The sequence below is a fragment of the Falco peregrinus genome, chromosome 2 (assembly GCF_023634155.1).
Source record: "Falco peregrinus isolate bFalPer1 chromosome 2, bFalPer1.pri, whole genome shotgun sequence".
Lineage (NCBI taxonomy): Eukaryota > Metazoa > Chordata > Aves > Falconiformes > Falconidae > Falco > Falco peregrinus.
The window spans coordinates 111585566-111603151 of record NC_073722.1 but is presented as its reverse complement, the minus strand read 5'-3'; the positions used below and the strand labels follow the sequence as shown (position 1 = coordinate 111603151).

Sequence of the window (17586 nt, the reverse complement as noted above, 5' to 3'; positions counted from 1 at the left end):
CAAACAAACGAGGAAAAATAAACTAGACATTTACAAAAGGCCTGGGGTGGGATCAGGGGCCTTGTTCCCAAGCCATTTGCCGAGCCCAGCACCACGGCTAAAAGGTGCTGCAAAAGGGCTTGTTCCTGGTCCCACTGAAAATCCTGTTTCACAGCATTTTTTTATGCAGATGTTTGCCTTTTAGGAAACCTTGCTGCTCATATCCCAATCATTCTTAAAGGTGAAAGGTGCAAAAGCAACTGCTTTCAAATGAGCAAGTTAAAATACGTCATCAGAAATTAGGAGTGGGAACACGCTGGCTATCCACTGCTGGCAGTGGCTGTCCCTCACCGCTCTGCGGGGAAAAGCAAAACCCAGTCAATGTTCATTCCTTCTGTGGTACTGGGCTTACTGGTAGCACGATAGCCCACCTACAATGTGAAATACAAAGAAGGAACCTTCTTTTTTTCTTTTTCCTAATATGCCTTTTGGGTGCAGTTGCTTGAGGATAGTAAATAAGAATAGCAGATCATTCTAATTTAGAGGCAGCATGCAAGTATGAACATCAGATATTATTTTGATAGTTTCCCAGGAAGCATATTAACATTTTTATATGCTGAAATACCACACATGAGAAAGGAAGGATCAAAGGAGCAGCGAGCTTCACGGGATGAGGAGGTCTGGGAGAGCTGGGCTGGCGAGGGTGGGGAGCCGCAGCACCAGTAAAAGTCGCATTTCCTTCATGGGAACCAGTTAACCATAAACCCAACAGTTTGGATAATGTTGCGGCATATCAGAGGACATTACTGCTTCCTTCCCTCGCCTTTCCATAACGGAGGTTTTCATTAGACGTGCACCACTTCGCGTTTAAGGAGACACAGTGGGTGTTCTGCAGCAGGAGCTGGATTTGCTGAGTTCAGCCTCTGCAGCGCTGCTGTGAACAGAGAAGGCAGCCTGTGGGGAGGTGGGACACGACGGGGCAGAGCCCTCCCAGAGCCAGGGGATAAAACACGCTGCGCTGAGCTCCTTGCTGCACCAGCCCTTGTTCCTGCTCCTCATGGCTGCCGACCTCCGAGCCCAGCACACGTTAGCCTTGCCTTCGGGAGGCCACCACCACTGAGCCGTGTGTTCTCCACCGACGTGATGCCCCACACGAGGCACTGGCTGCGGTCCCCAGGCACCACGCGGCGGCGGCGCGCAGCCAGGCTGTGCACACACATGCTGCTCAGGGTCCATCACGTCTCCACCGTGGCCGCGCGGCCGTGGCACGCTGCCTGGGCTGGCCCCTGCCGGGATTGTTTGCTGTTAGCAGCAGAGGCAGAAGGAGCAATAAACGTGTGCTGCTGGGCCTAGGGGCATACATAAAGCAGTGCCTCTGCATACTTTTGTTTGCTCCGAGAGCATCAAAGATGTCGCTGAGTATTTTTTTTCCTCTAGGGCTTCTTTTTTGTTGTTGATTATTCCCCTTTTTATTCTTACTACTACTACTGGGCAGAGAGCAGTTTTGCTCCCTAACCGATTGCTCGCCTCTTTGGAGTTAAACATGAGCTGAGCACTGTGATGGACCCCCTAAGCACTGGTGGGACTGGGCTGAACTGGAAATGAACGTTCCAGACACCTGCTTTGGTAGTTCACACTGACAGCTCGGGTTTGGGTGCTGCTCCAGCCATGGGGAGCCTGGGGACACTTGCCGGCTTCCTGGGGCTCCATGGCAAAGACAGACGTGTTTGGTGGTGGCTGACATACAGACTCGTGTGGAGCCCGGCAGGGAGGCAGAGCTGTCTGAGGCCACCCAGGGCTGTTCCCAAGGACACACGCCTCTGTGCAGAGGTTTGCTCCCCTCCCATGGATATTTCCTTGCCGTGGGACCTAAGCAGCTGTTAGATTCCCTTAAAACAACCACCACCTTTGCAAACTTTGGCAATGTGTATTTTGTTTGCTAAAAACCTCTACCCTTTGCTTGCCACGAAATGCATTCCTGACACCTCCCCGCTGTATTGCCATAGATAACTAGCACCACTCAAACGGGGGATGTGGCTGGACCCTGCCCAGAATTCCCACCCTGGGGGGTGCCAGGCAGGGGATGGGGTGCACTCACATGAGTTACACCCTGATAAATCAAGTCTGGGCATGTGTTGCTGCGTGCAGGAGAGGAATGGAGAGCACAGCAATGACTAGCCATGCACCCCCAGCCCCGCAGCCAGCACCAGACTGCGAGGGCGAGGCTGTCCTGCTGCAAGGGGCTTCCCTGGGGCACGGGCTGTGTGCTGGAAGGATACCACGACATTTTGTAAGTATTAAAATACCAAACCCTGGGGTTTCTTCCTGCCTCTGCAGGAAGCCCTGTGCTTTTTAGGTAGGTGCTGTGCCTGTTTGAGGATATCTCCCCAGTGTGGCTCTGTTGCGGTGGGCAATGGTTGGATGCTCGACTTTCCTATACAGGGTGCCTCTGTCAGGAGGAAGAGCCCCATCACTGGCAGGAAAGCGGGATTATTCCCTGCATCCCAACAGAAGGGCCCCCTTGCACTCATACTGGAGATGCAAGCAGGGTTTCAGCCAAGCCTTTATAAGTCAGTCCCTTGTGCCTAGAGAAGGAACTGCCACTTTCTGTGCTGTGAGGCTTGTGGCAGGAGATGAGCTGAGTCCAAAGGGTGGTGGGGTCAGAGCCGCCTCCAGTTAGCACTGCTTACTTTCCTGGCTGGTGCTGGGGGTGCCAGAGGGAGGTGGGTACAGACCCTGCTCTGCCCCGTCTCCGTTGCTGAGCCTTGGGGTTGCTGCAGGCAAGAAGCTGGGCTGTGAGCAGAGCTCTGCACCGGGACCTTTCCCTGCTCTATTTCCAAGGCAGATTAAGTGGTAGGCAGAGTAGCCCTAAGCATTCCTCTAATTAAAACAAAATCCCTCATGGCCGCTTATATACAGAAAGATATTACAGACTTAAGGGATGTGTAAAATGTGTATTTATTGATTGGATCAACTGTTGCAGCTCCTTCCACAGGGTTCAGCGAGAGCATCAACAGATGACTGACCAGGCTGGCGAGGAGGGCTTGGCTAGTGCTTTCACTGGTGGGCTGGCACCTGTGTCACAGTGAGCCCATGAATACCTGCCTGGTATATATATACATGTATACATTTATATACATAGCTACCTAGCTAGGCATCACCTCCTGCGCCCATCCTGGGAGCCCCTCGTTTCTGGTCCTGCTTTGCTGGGCTGGTGCTGGCTGTGCTGCGGGACTCCTTGCTCGGCACGGGGCTCCCACTGCCCCCCGTTTGATGGCTGTGGGATTGCAGAGTTGCACCCATAGTGGGTTGTTTCCAGCTGCTTTGCTTCTGAGTCCACTCATAATGGTCAGTATTTTTAATTCAGGAAGGCAAGATCATTTCTGGTAAAGCTTCAGTAGTGATTGAAGGACGTGATGTACTTTCCAGTGAGAAACATCCACTCGACAGCTTTTGCAGGCTGTGATTTTGTGCTTAGCAAGTTGCTCCACCTTGAAGAACAACCCCAAGAAATGTGAGTGTGTTGTGGAAATGTCTGCAGGCCTGGATTAAAATGGCACTGGCAGATGATGCTGTAGCTTCCACAACATAAACATTACAGAAAAATAGTGTAAATATGGGGGATTCTATTTTTTTCCCCTCACTGAGGCCAGGAAGTGCCGGAGCTTAAATAAATCATTGCAGAAGTGAGACTGACCTAGATCATTCTACACAGTGGAGACCTTGTCTCCTGCTTTTGGAGCTTCTTGTATTTATGCTGTGCCACAACAGAGTGTAAGTTGTCTGCATGGCAGTAGCTGCTTCCTACGCCCTGGGGAGCTTGGGGGAAGGTGTGAGATCAGCTCGCGTGTGGCGGCAAGGCTGCTGGGGAGACAAAACCACCAGCTCATGCGTGCTGGGCAAACCAGCGGGTATTTTTGGTGCTGCACTGCCCCATGCTTGGCACTGGCAGGTTTCCCTGCCCTGTGTGGGACTGCGGCTCTGCTGGGCTCTGCTTGTCCCTGCATGAGCACCCAGTCAGGTCATGCATGAGTGCCTGATGAATTCATGCACAGATGTCTAATCAATGAATGCACAAGTGCCCAGTTAATTTACATTTGAGCACCCAACAAGTTCGTGCATGAGCACCCAATTAGTGCATGCATCAGCACCCAATCAGTTCATGCATGAGTGCCTGGGAGGTTCATGAGTGCCCAACCTGTGCATGCATGAGCAACCAAAAAGATTCTGCATGAGCACACAGTGAACCTGCACACAGATTTGTTCAGGCACAAGTGTAGCATTAGTCCACGCATGAATGCCCAGTTAGTGCATGCATGAATGCCTGATTACTGTACAGATAAGCCCCCAATTAGTGCATGCATGAGCACCCAAGTAGTTCACGCATGAGTGCCTAGTTATTTTGTATATGAATGCCCAATTAGTGTGTGCATGACTGCTCAATTATTTCATGCAGGAGCACCAAGTGATTTACATGAGGTTTCCCATTTTGTTCACCTATGAACGCCCAGGGGTGTTCCTGGAGCAGGGACACCCCTGGGGACTGCAGCCCATGGCTGACCCGCAGCAGGGACGGAAGGACCGTGGCAGAGTGGAGGAAATGCAGAGGGCAGACAGAGCCATGGCTGCTGTGGATGTGCCATGGTGGTGCAGGAGGAAATCCCCCCATTGCAGCCAGCCCAAAGCAACCTGGCATGCCTTGGCACCCCGGAGCTCGTCTGAGGGCAGCGCTGTGCTCTGCTTGGCCACAAAACACCAGCCCTGGTGCATGCTGTGGCTCGCGGGAGGGTGGAGCATATCATCACAACAGCCCTTCCAGCCTTAAAAATTTAGGAAGCCTTTGACATGCAGGCAGGGCCCCTTGCAGGTAAACCACATTGGGTTTAGGGCTTGTGCTGGAACACCAAGTCCAAATAAGAGGAAGGACAGAAAAGAAAAAATGCAGAAACTCAAGGGAAGAAGTAAAATTAACACTCGACCTTGACCTGGCCCTGTGAGCACACCAAATCTGTGTCCCAAAACCTCTGTCTCACAGTGGGACTGGGACCCCAGCACACTCCGCTGCATGGTCACACAGCATGTGGCTTTGATGTGACTTCTCCTTTGGTGTTTGTTGTCTCTAAACCCATCTTCCACCTCAGGAGAGATCAGATTAAAGGGAGTTCCCAGCTCTTGGTGCATCCAGCTGCTGTGGGAGCCTGTGCTGGGCTGCCGGGACCTGCGAGCGGTGGGCTGGGCAGCTCAGCCTGGCTGGGCTGTGTCGCCTCTTGTCCCTCAGCACGCATCAAGGCAGTTGTTATGTTCCTGTGCTAATATGACCCCGCCAAGATTCCAGAGAGATATTTTTATTTATGGATCCTACATGAACTGCACACCGCAAGTCACTTGCAAAAACTTGCAGAGCGTAGATGACCTGAATACATATTAATAAGGCTCACAAGTCATTTAGTGTTAGTTTTTTCTATCAAGCTTGCGGGATGGCAAGGAACTCACTACCTCGTGGAAAGCAATGTTTAGACAAAGAGCCGTCTCCAGCTTGTCACATTTTTAAGCCCATTTGCTTTGGAGATAAGCCCAGGCTGCCCTGCCGTGGTGCCACGCTGCAGCTGCTTCTGCTCGGGGACAGACCTCAGGAGACAAGCAGCGATGGCTCTGTGCTCGCCCGCACCATGGAAGGGCCACTCTGGCTTTGGGGACAGGGCAATGCATGGCCAGAGGCCACGGCGGGGGGGTTCAGAGACCCGGTGCGTGACGCTGATGGGATGTGTTTGACCTGGTCCTGGGTGGTTCTTCTGATGAAGGAGCATTTCTCCCTGGGCAGGACCACCTCAGCCCCCGGTGCCTGCTACCCCACTGCTGCCAGGGTAGCGATCCCTTTCCTGGCTGGGGGACATGGGGGACAGCCCCAGGGCTGGTATTTATGCACTCTGGTCTCACTCCAGACTAAGCCTTTGCAAATCAGGCATGGGGACGAGGTGCTCAGAGTGCCAGTCACAGGGAGAACCTGGTTCCCATTCCCCATGGGATGTGAGAGTAATCCATGGGGGACCGAAATGCTCCCAGACTGGATCTGTGCAGGGAAGAGGATGGCAGATAGTGAAAATGCTTTATCATCCCAAATTTGTGAACAATAAACTGGGGGACTTGGGGTCTGATATTGACATTAACCAACCGCTTACAGCGATCAAACACTCGGCATCAGCGGTGGCAGCTCCCGCTGGAGTTTTACAGAGCGTTTCCTTTTACAGCACATTTTCTTTTTCCACAGGATTTATTCAGGTTCTATAGCAGGGATTCAGGGAGATAATCACGTACATTAACCAGGGCACTGAAAACTGCTTCGCAAACAAGATTGATCAAAGCAGCCCTGGACTGATAGCAAACCCTCCATAATGCAGTTTGCAAAACACTTGCCAAAACAATTGACTCCTGGTAAAAAATAACGCACTGGGCAGCCTGGGGGGTGGCTGCGGCCGGCGAGGGGCCCAGCTCCAGCAGCCGGAGAGCTGGTGGCTGGGGACCTCAGCAATGAGGAAGGGCCAGGTCTGGCTCCCCTCGCCCAAGGCAGGCTCCAGGCTTTGGCATTGGGATATGAGCACCCAGGAGGAGCAGCTGGCTGAATCCTGCCCCAGGACAATGTGGGTGCCAGGATGGCAGGTCACTGGGGTGCCTGGCCACATGCGGAGCCATCCCGCTGGGCAGTGCGTGCCACCCCATGGGTGCCTCATGGACAGGCTGTCACTTGCAGGGGAGAGCCATGCAATTTGCCAGGGGTCAGACTCTGCAAGGCTTTTCCCCTGGCAGAAGCTGAACACCGGGCTGAGCTGCCGGCAGTGCCGCCCTCTCATGCTTGCATCTCGTTTCTGTGCAGCTGCTTTGCAGCGTATCTCCGCAAGGAGATCGGGAGCTGCCAGCACTTTGCTCGATGCATCAGCCACAGGAGGATGATTATTGGTGATTGCGATGAGGAAGAGTACCCGCAGCCGCCCTGGCTGTGATGTTCACACTCCAGCTGCAGCAGGCAGGACCTGACAGAGGGGGTTTGTGCTGGTAGGGTGAAATGGCCAAAGTCCACTTTGTGGGGAGTAGCAGCCCTGCTCTGAGGTACCTGGGTGTCACTGCTATGCCCACACCCCTCAGGACATGTGGGGAGAGCAAGGAGGGGAATAATAAAATAAGGTACTTTCCTGGTGCTGTTGTTTTTATCAATTATTGGGAAAAGAAAGCAATCGATGGAGCCTGGAGAAGAGCAAGGAGTCAAGCAGAGGTGCAGGAGACACGCTGGAGGAGAGAGGGAAGGAAATCCTGCAGGGAGAGGAGATGAAAGCAACATTTCTAGTTTTCTGCTGTGGGCACATGCTTCAAAACACATCCATGTGCTATGTCCGTGACAGGGCAGAGCAGAAGTAACTGGCTAAGTTGTAGCAAAGCGGGTGTAGGTTAAAGAAGAAAAATCTCCTATGGGGGTTGTTACTATGGAGGCGCAGCATGGAAGCAGAGCTGGTGTGATGCTGCAGCCTCACTGTCAGCCCAGCTTTTGGTTCCCAGACCTCTGCATTTATTATGGCTGTGCACAAAGTCTGTGTTTTTTGACTTAAAATTGCCTGGGATTGGAAATGCATCCTGTGGGGAAGCGTGCAGCCACAGGGCAGGAGGAGCACAGCCTTAGATGGCAAACTGCTCCTCACCGCCAAGCCCTTTTCCTGTGAAGTGCCTTATATAGTGCACTCAGAGGAATTTATAAATAAATGCTTTTTGTCATGATTCAGGAACGCATCTCCTTCCGTGGCATTTGAAGCACTTTCTTCCATCAAGGCTGTGTTCCTTGATGTGCAAAGAGCAGTGCTGAGTCCACAGCACCCGGCAGCAGCTATGGCCAGGGCTGTGCTGGGCAGGAATGGGGCTCCTGCACCTCCTCTCACTGCCGACTGCTTTGGGGAAGGAGGCAGCATGTAACTGGGATGGGCTTACACTGGGATGACAGAAGCAACCACCCACACTGAAGCCAGCTCTGTGGACCATTGGCTGTAGCCATTTGGGTTCATGGCCATTGTTTTATACCTTGTCTCTTTGCATCTGGGTCCACAGGGCAGCTCCTTCCCGCCCTGGGCTGATGGCACCCACGGGTGTCCCTGGGACAGGCAGGGCAGGAGGGAGGCAAGCACTGCTTCTGCACCCGCTTGCACCGGGAAAACAGCAGGAGCACAGGAGTCCTCATGGGCAAGCCTGGGGCTCCTGTTGTGCAGGACAGACAGGACGAGCATCGCTCAGCAGCTGCCTCTAACCTTAAAACCTGCCGAGCCCCTGTCAGCTGCCTCAGCTCAAGATTAATAGTACAATAAAACCAGACTTGGTGATTATCACTGTATCACACATGAGCATTAAGTAGAAACTCATGGTAGTGGGAACAGAAATCTGACTTACAGCAGCTCAGATCCCTCCCCACTAATGAAGCTCCTTCATTAGTCTGGGATGGCGTGGCAATACATGCTGGGCAACCTGGCTCTGCCAAGGGTGATGGCATCCCGACCCACAGGCCTGGCTCACCCACGGCAGCAGCACTGTGAGAGTGGGTTTGTGTTTGCCAGATACCAGAGCTCCTCAGAGGAGAAAAAGCGGAGGGCTTTCTCCACAGCTTAGTGCTGGGAGGGAGGGAGCTGCCTCCTCCAGCCCAGCCGGGCTGTCCGCGTGCCTCACGGGGCCATAGCCAGGCTCTGTGCCCATGGTGCTGCCACCCTGATGCAAACCACGGCTCTGGCCTGGCCTGGCAAGGGGAGAGCCAAGGCTCTGTGCCTCCCAATCTGGGATGCTCATAAAAAAGATTCACAAGATTCAGATCTGTTGCCTCAACAGGGACTTGGCAGAGCTATAAATAGCCCAGCCAAGCGGTGTGCAGCCAACCTGAGCAGAGCTGCTGCCCTCGCAGCCCGGCACTCCTGGGAGCCTCCCGGGATGACCAGCTCTGCTGCTTTGCAGCACAGCATAGGGGAGCCTGCCTGCTCCTGCTGGACAAGCCTGGACCACAGCCTACAGGGACATGGGTCTGCCCCATCACCACTCCTGGGGCTCCCTGTGGGCTCCCCATCTCTGGCACCCCAGGGGGACTCCAACCTCCTGCCTCTCTCAAGTAGGTCTCGCTCTGGCAGCTGCCCATTATCTGCCTGGGCATGGCCTCTCCCACGCCTCAGCCCTGAGATCAGCACCTGCAGCTCCCTCCGGTCATGTGGAGCCTCTGGAAACATCATCATGAAAATATTTAGTCCCAATGCCACTGAGATGGAAGCTCATAAAGGGCTGTAGCTGAGCCTGTTACTGCATCAGCACTGGCATCCAAAAGAGAGGAAGGCATGGTCCCGGCTGGGGGTGGCCTGTGGTGACCCAGCACATGTCAGTGGGTGCAGGGCATCACCTGCATCCCAGCAGGATGGGCACTGTCAGCTCTCCTGTCCTGCAGAGGGAGCAAGAAAAGTCAGCCTGCAAGAGAAAGCAAGAACATTGCTCCAGGGGTTCAAAGTGACCATCAGTTAATTCCCAGAGCGACACAGAGGGTTCTGTAATTTGACAGCTGCAGCCCAACCCTCCACTCTGACCACATATTTTTTTACTGACACTTCACTTCTTGACCAGAGCGGTGCTTGGTGCAGCCCCAGGATGACTGCAGCTCCCATGTGTGCAGTGCTGACCAGCCAGCAGGCAACCTGCAGCCATTCCCCAGCCCGTGCACCCAGGCTTGGAGCATTTAGCTCCAAGGGAATGCTGATGCCCTCAAATTATCCATCTGAAGGCTGAAGGTCAGGTCCTATGCTGCCAGTGGTAGTCTTACAAACTTAGTGCCGCACCCTGCGGTGGTAGTCCTCACTTGCTTTTCTGCTGCCTTCTGGCTTCTGCTATCTTAAGGCTGAAGATTAGGTCCAGACCTATTTGGGGATAGTAAATATTTTATTTGCTGGGAGTTTTGACCAGTATCTCAGAGACTGCAAAGGTCACACCAGGAAATATCCACTTCATTCGCAAAAAGGATTGGTCCATTCCCAGACTGCCTGCTCGCAAGGCAAAAGCACAGCCGAGGAGTGAACTCCAGCCTGTCCCCCGAGTGCTGTTATCAGCTGTAGCCTTCTCTTCCTTGAGCAATCAAATTAGATAGATCTCAGTACTCGAAGAGGTCTCCCTGGTTCTTAAGGCCACACACGCAATTAAAACTGGTCTCATTAAGCACCAGCTGAGCCCAGCAAGCGCTGTTTCCATCTCGCTGCTGGTCATACCAGGCAGTGCTGTGCATGCACGGTGGTGTGGAAATGGGGACATGGGAACTGGGAGTTTTTTTGGTTTGCTGGGCTTTTCTTCAGGTGCCTTCTGCAAAGGATTTCTTGGCACCTCTGCTCAAGTGAAATGGAGCAACCAAAATGGGAGCTGGCTGGTGGCCAGTTTAACAGATGGGCCTGCAGGGGCAGCCCTGGGGGCAGGTGTATGCCTGGAGCACATTTATCCAGGGCAGGAGCCCCGTGCGGGAAAGCCAAGTGGCTGCAGCATTGGTGTCACACCTGCATGCCAGGACCCTGCGAGACCCCACAGGCAGCTGTGTGAGCAGCAGAGGGTTACAAGTGTGAGTCTCCTCCACTGTTTCCCACCCTGAGGTCTGCACAGAACAGGCAGTGTGGGGTTTGACTGCCCACCACCCTGGTGGGTACCCTGCTGCAGGACTGCTGGCAGTGGGGCTTGGCTTGGCTCTGGGGTCTGCCACCAGACATACATCCCTGTCACACCTGGTACAAGGGTAGAGCCAGGCCCACCCCAGCAGCAAGGTTCCCCCCAAGGGATCAGGCCCTCCCCAGGCGGTTACCCACAAGGGAACCAGGTCTCCCCAAGGCAGGGGATCACTCGCAGGAGTCAGGGTTACCACCCAGGGCCCCAAGGCAGAGGGGACCCCCGCAGAGGAACCACGGCCCCCTAAGCAGCAGAGAGTCCGCCAAGGGGGTTCATCCCGGCAAGGGGTCAGGGCGGCGCGCACCCCCGCCACTGCCCCTCACAGCGCCGGACTACTCCCTGCCCCCGCGAGGCACCGCCCCGCCCCGCCCCGCGCTCGCCCCGAGGCATTGTGGGATGAAACAGGATGTAGGCAGAACAGCGCGGGCGGACGGGCCGGGGCGGCGGGCCGCGCCGCGGAACAGCCAATAGGGGCGCGGCGTGCCGGGCAGCGCAGCCAATGCGGGAGCGACGGGCCGCGCGCCGCAGCGGGCGGGGCGGTATTTGAGCGCGGCGCGGCGGCGAGGCGCAGAGCGCTCGGCGCGGCGCAGGGAGCGGAGCGGGCTGAGGCGAGCGGGTCCGGGCCTCCTCCCACCTCCTCTTCCTCGGTGCTGTGCCTCACCCTCGCGGGGTGGCTCTGTCACTGTGAAGGTGAGCGACGCCGGCCGGGGGGGCGTGGGCCTCTACGTCTCGCCTGACACCGGTCGTTCCTTGGGCGGGGGGGAGGAGACGGCTCGGGCCCCGGGGCGGGGGGGCTACTGGCGGCGGCTGGAGCCCGCCCCACCCCGGTGCTCCGCCGCCGCTGCGTTGCCGGCCCCGCTACAGGCAAGGTCATCGCTGCCTCGGGCGCCCCCGGGGCTCCCCCCCGTGAAGGTCACGCATGGCTCCGGCCTGCACATGCGCCCGGCTCCTGGGAGCCGCCTGCCTGGGCCCTCTCTTGCGCTGGTGGGGAAGGGGCTGTGCCGCACCCCCGTCCCGGGGCCCTCCCCTGCCTGGGTGGGCGAGGCCGTGGGTGCCGGCCTTGGGCCTCGTCCCCGTCCTCAGGCTCTGTGCTGGCCCGGTGAGAAGAGGTGGGTGCAGGGCTTAGGCCTTGTCCTGCTTCTAGGGCCCTATCCTGCCCGGGGAGGGAAGGAGTGGGTGTGGGGGCTTGTGTCTCGGCCCATTTCAAAGCTGCGTCTTGCGCTCTTGAGGGAAGGGATGGTTGCTGAGCTTGAGCATCATCCCCTCCAAAGCACCATCCTGTTGTGCTGGGGTTGGTGCTGGGCTTGAGCCCCATACGCCTTCCAGGACCTCATTCTACCCGGATGAGGGAAGGCTTGGGTGCTAGCTTGGGCCTAATCCCGTTCCCATGGCCTCATCCTGCCCTGGAGCAGCTGCCAGGGCTGTGGTCTTTTCTTCCTCCTTCAAGACCCTTTACTGGTGAAGGGCTGGCTGCTGGAGCTGTACTGCTACCCCCTTCCAGGCCCGTCCTGCCCTGGGCTGAGTGCTGGGGCTTTTTGGCTTTCTTGAGAGGACCAGACTTATGTGGCAAGACCCTGAGGGCCAGGTGTGATCTTGTGGCTTAGGGGTAATGTGTGTGTGTATATGGTGGTGCTGGGCTGCCTCACAGGGAGGTTGCCTCTAGAACCCCATGGGGGAATGAGCTGAGGCTGGGGCTGCTCTGTGGTGGTCATTTGGGTGGGTGGAGTGATGCTCAGAGATGCTCCCTGCCCTGTGGTGGGTGCAGGGGACCTTCCTCCCAGCATGCTGCCAGCCGCGCCCCCCTCCCCGCCCCTCCCCCGCCCCCGGTTGGCACGTGAGGGATGCTGTGCCCTGGAGCAGTGCGGTGCTGGGGAGGGCAGGTTGGCCAGCACTTGCATCTCTACTGAAGGATGATCAGTTTTTTCTATAGCGCTGTTGGCCCTCGGCGGCATGGGCCTGCACTGAGATGCTCCTTGCCTAAACAATGAGGAAAGAAGATGCTTTTTGCAGGTCACTCAGTGGCTGGTTATGTAATGGCAAATGCCCTCTGAACTCGGCGTGCAGTGGAGGTGTGCAAAGGCCATATGTGTGTGAGGACTTGGTTGCCCTCTTCCCTAAAGAGGCTTTCCTGGAAGAATAACCCACAAGTGAATTTCTGCTACTTCCCTTTTCCTGTAGGCTGGGCCCTTGAAAGACTTTTCCAAGGGATTGCTGGATTCCTGGGTAGTGAATCCAAATGTATGGGCAGTTGGTTAGGCTGTTCTGAGCCCTGTCTTGTCCTGCCAGGGTTTCTGGGCCACAGGCTCACACCCACTGGCTTAAACCGGAGGGGAGCAAAGTGCCTGGAAGTGGCTTTTCCAGAGCTGTGGTAGGGGCGTGTGCTCTGTTGGTGTTTGAGCTCAGTGCCTGTCATTCTTCCTGATGCTATTAGGGTATGTTAATAGCAGTGCTCTATTAAACATTGTATCTAAAATGTATAAATTAAGGTGGCGATAGAAGCCTTCAACTGCAGGCAGAGTGAAGAATTGAAGTATTGTAATCATAGGGCTGCAATTATGTAACTGGATTTTCTTTCTCTCTGGATAGCAGGCTCCTTTAATTGCTGTAACAAAGCTGCTCCTTCAGTTTTCTGGGACTGTTCCAGCAAGCAATCGTTGCAGCAGATTTTCTTTGCTCCCCGGTAAAGCTAAAAATGTGTAGTTTCACTATTTCAAAACATGCTTGATAGTATCACTCGACTTACAGCATTGTAAAAGGTTTTAGGAAACATAATGGTGCTCTACAGGCTTAATTGGAGGCACTCCTTGCCATTAAGAAGCTTATTCCCACAAAGTTTTAATATGCTCTGGTAAGAGCTGCTGCCAGGGTAAGCAGCTATGGTCCTTCTCAGCACAAACCTTGGCTTGGCTGCTCCCCCAGATAATGTTTGCATCCTCACCAGGCCTCATGTGTGGCTTGGGAGTGAGGGGTCTGGTGCCTGGAGGGGTGTTGGCCTCCTGCTGGCTGGCACACTCCTGCATGGGCCTCCTTCCCCAGGGCGTGTGTTGTGGCCTTTGCTTGAAGAAAGGCTGCAGGGCTGGGATTGCAGGATTTCAGTTTTCTAGGAAAATGTGAACTGCACTGGAAAATTCCCAATGCTGAATGGCTCCCTGGAAAGGCCATGCAGATCTGTGTGTAAATGGCTTTGGTTATTGGTAGGAAGCACCTGAACTAATTTATAGAGTGAAGGGGGCTACATGCCCTGCTCCAGTACACTGCTTTCTAGTTTCATAAAGGTCACAGGCAGCACTACCATGCTGGTTTCTAGTGTCTGTGTTGTGGTTCACAAACTGGGGGGGATAGGGGAGGCTGCTTTGCCAGGTGCTAGCTGCTAGCTCTGTGGTGGGGCTTGCTTCCTGCTGCCCCTGTTTCTAGGCTGCAGTGTGGTGTTACCCTGTTTCTGGCTTGTCAGACCAGCTTTGTCCCGTGGGAACAGCTGAAGTCTGGGTTTCTGTGGCAAAGCAGCAGTGAGCTGAGGGGATGGTAATAGGCTAAATGTGGAACAACACTCCTTCCAGGCTAAACTAGCAGCAGTAACTGTAACTCCTGGCAGGGGGTGGAGTAAAGCACTGCTGCTGTTAACATGCTTCTGAAGCCTCCCTTGCTGGTAACAGACAGTCTGGGATCTGTTGCTTGCAGGGCTCTGAACAGATGATGCTCCAAACTGCTGGTGCACCTGGAAGGCAAACTTGGCTGTAGCCTACTGATGTATGAGGGCAGTGGCTCTCTGCAGATCCCGTCTCCTCCCACACAGTAAGCTTTCCCTGCCTGTGTTCAATGCAGGTGGTGATGTTGGACTATCTCTGATCTAACCTCCAGACAGTGCCAGTGCTCCAGCTATAAAGGGGCACCTTAGTCTGGGACTGCTGTAGGCTACCCTGATAGCCCTGTTATGGTCAGGGTGAGGTTTTTTAGTATCGGCTTGTGACGCAGCCTGTGATAGAAAGGACAACCTCTGATGCGCAGGAAGCTTCTCCTTTCTTGGGGAGGGATTAAAGGAATCTATGTTCTGCCTTAGGTTCACGATGTCTGACAGAAAGGCTGTGATCAAGAATGCGGACATGTCCGAGGACATGCAGCAAGATGCTGTAGACTGTGCTACACAGGCAATGGAGAAGTACAACATAGAAAAGGACATTGCAGCATATATAAAGAAGGTAACTACGGGATGAGGGGGCTGCTCTGGCTGAGACTTCCTGAAGCTCTTGAGTATGTGTGCCTGTCATGAGCCTGAGTGTCTGGGACTTCTACTTGCGTGTTTGGAGGGAGAAGATGCTTTCTTCTTGGCTTCTTTACTGCTATTCCCAAGAGGATGGAGTGACTTCTCCAAGGTCAGAGGAGGGCTGTGGCAGAGCAGAGCCAGGTCTGTTGCTCTGGCAAGCTCTGCACAAACAGTGGGAGTGCTATCCCTCTGGATTTGCCAGCCTAGAAAGAGCTGGCTGCAGTTTGTGTAGGACTTGCTCCATAGATCCTGCTGCTTGCTTTCAGTACTGGTACAGGGTGGGATTGCTCTGTTTCATTCAGAGTGGGTATCTGTGCATGTTCCTGGCTCTGGGGTGGGTGGTGTGAAGGATGATGGGGCCTTGTGCTGGCTGGCAGGGTTGTGAAAGGTGCTACTTCAAAAACAGTGCAAGCAGCTGCCCTGGCTTCTGAAGAGGTCTCTCTCCCTGTTTGCAGGGGCCAATTAGCTCAAAGTCTCATGCCTGATGGCATCTGGGGAGCTGTCTGTTCCCTCTGTAGCCACTTCTCTGAATGGTCAGGCAAAGAGCTTTTGAAGGAGGAAAGTATGACTTCAGATGCAATGCAGTCCTGCACCTGGGCTAGCTTTTGGGACTTGCTTGTAATCTGTGCTTGAATGTAAAGGATTCAAAGGTGTCTTCTAACCTCTTGGATCACTTTGAGGCAAGACTTAACTTAAAGTGCCTGGGGCAATGCAGCCTGTAAAGTGAGTGCAACAGAAGGCACCCAAAAAAAGTTGGCCTTTATATCCTGAGAGTGTGTTGGGAGGAGGGAAGCAATTTGACACACCTTCATGGCCTGGCAAGAAAGCCTTTCCCTTACTTCAAAGGTTACCTGCAAAGAGCTCAAACTGTTTTGCTGCTTTCTGAGGACAAATGCTTGCTTTAATCTTGAATGTTGAGTCTTTTCTGCCTCTGTCTCAGGGGAGGTAAGGGTGTCCTTAGGAGTTGTGTATGAATTAAAGGGAGGAAAATGGTCTTTAACCCTGTCTTCCCTCCTAATAGGAGAAGGCTGGCTATCAAGCCAGCATTTGGCTTGCTTGCCTCTGACCTCTTAGGTCTGTGTGCTGTCTGGCCTGTGAATTTGCCTGCTAATTCTCAATGCAGACTTTGTCCCTTCATGTGAAGAAGAGTCCCAAACAGCAGAAGGCAGACTTCTCCTTCCTTTTTTTTTAGGTGACCTTTAAGCTCAAATGCCTTGCTGGAGCAGACATGCCAGAATCTTTTTTTTGTGAGTGGGTTTGGAATGGGAGAGGAGAAATATTCCCCTGAGCTAGCCTACACGCAGGGCTTGCATAGCACTGTACCAAGGAGGGCTCTTGCATCTGCTCTTTCTGCCCAGGGCTGATGGGTGCTCCAAGTCTCAGGAGATCACTTGCTTCTGTTGGATCCTTCAAACAATCCAGTGCGGAGGCCTGGTTGAATCAGTCACTACCTTGCTTGATACAGTAGTGTCTTGCAGTGGGGAATCTAGAGGTGCTGCAGCTGGGAGGAAAGGTGATAGTGTGTGAACAGAGCCAGCTAAGAGTTTGTGCTTAGAACTATTTTCATGTGGGCTTTTTTGGCCTTAATGCCTCTCTTCTCTTTCTTCAGGAATTTGACAAGAAATACAACCCAACTTGGCACTGCATTGTTGGCAGAAACTTTGGCAGCTATGTAACACACGAGACAAAGCACTTCATCTATTTTTACTTGGGTCAGGTTGCAATTCTTCTCTTCAAGTCTGGATAGGAAGTAGGAACAAGTGAAATTTGGACTGTAATGCACTGATGGCTGAAGCCACAACTCCCTTTAACATGGCTATGCCGCTGCATGGACTGTATACTATATTTAATGTGTATATGTTGCAGTAAAAATCTACTTCTGTTTAGTTGCCTGGGAAGAAGGCGGCATTTTTTTTTGTTACTGCTTTTTTTTGGTTGTATTGCACTAGGAAACCTGTAAATGCTTAAACAATGGCCTTTACGTGGGAAGAAATAAAACTATTCCACAACAGCTCCCTCAGTGGTAACTCCTTTTTTGAGGCTGGGAAAACTTTGGGCAGGCCAAAAAGACCCTGACTTCCTTACTGAGTTTTATTAGACTGTTAATCTTGTTACAAGGAGCAAAGCCAGTGTGAGCCTCTGTACCCACCCTGCAGACTGTAGAGAGCTGGCTCTCCCAGTAACCTCAGTGCAGGTACTTAGACCTTCCCTGACAGCTGGTGGGGTGGCTCTTGATTATGTGGCTTTCACACACAAGTTGAACTCCACCTTGGACTGTGATAAACAGACTTGCAGCTGGCACCCTCGGTGTTCTCTTTCAGTGCCCGTATTTTTGGCTCTGCTGAAACATTGACCTAGACTTGTAAGCAACTCAGCCTGGTCTAGAAGACTTCAACAGATAACCCCCTGAGCTGCCGCTTGCCGCAGAAAGCGGCATCCTGTGGCTGAAGTCTTTAGACCTTGATACTGAGATCTAAAGCCACGTGGCCCATCCCTGCAATGGAGTAGGATATCAAATTGGTGACTACTGACAACAGCTCTATTTGGTGTGTTCTTAGCCAGTTGTCTCAACACTGCCTTAACTTGATGCTCTCCTTAAAGCAAGCTAGTCGTGTGGAAGACTTGTAAGTGGCCACTGTCTC

General features: G+C 53.7%; 1 protein-coding gene across 2 annotated transcripts; it reads left to right on the top strand.

Annotated features, from left to right (window-relative positions):
* The first annotated feature begins 11214 nt into the window (after window positions 1–11214).
* Window positions 11215–16957, top strand: DYNLL2 (dynein light chain LC8-type 2). Of its 2 annotated transcripts, XM_055796784.1 has the most exons (3): window positions 11215–11373; window positions 14741–14879; window positions 16554–16957. In XM_055796784.1, the coding sequence occupies exons 2-3, from the start codon at window positions 14748–14750 to the stop codon at window positions 16689–16691; spliced, it is 270 nt and encodes an 89-aa protein (XP_055652759.1). In that variant the 5' UTR covers window positions 11215–11373; window positions 14741–14747; the 3' UTR covers window positions 16692–16957. The 2 variants fall into 2 exon arrangements, with proteins under 2 accessions (XP_055652759.1, XP_005233750.1); XM_005233693.3 differs by lacking the exon at window positions 11215–11373 and having other exon boundaries at window positions 14727–14879.
* The last annotated feature ends 629 nt before the right edge of the window (window positions 16958–17586 follow it).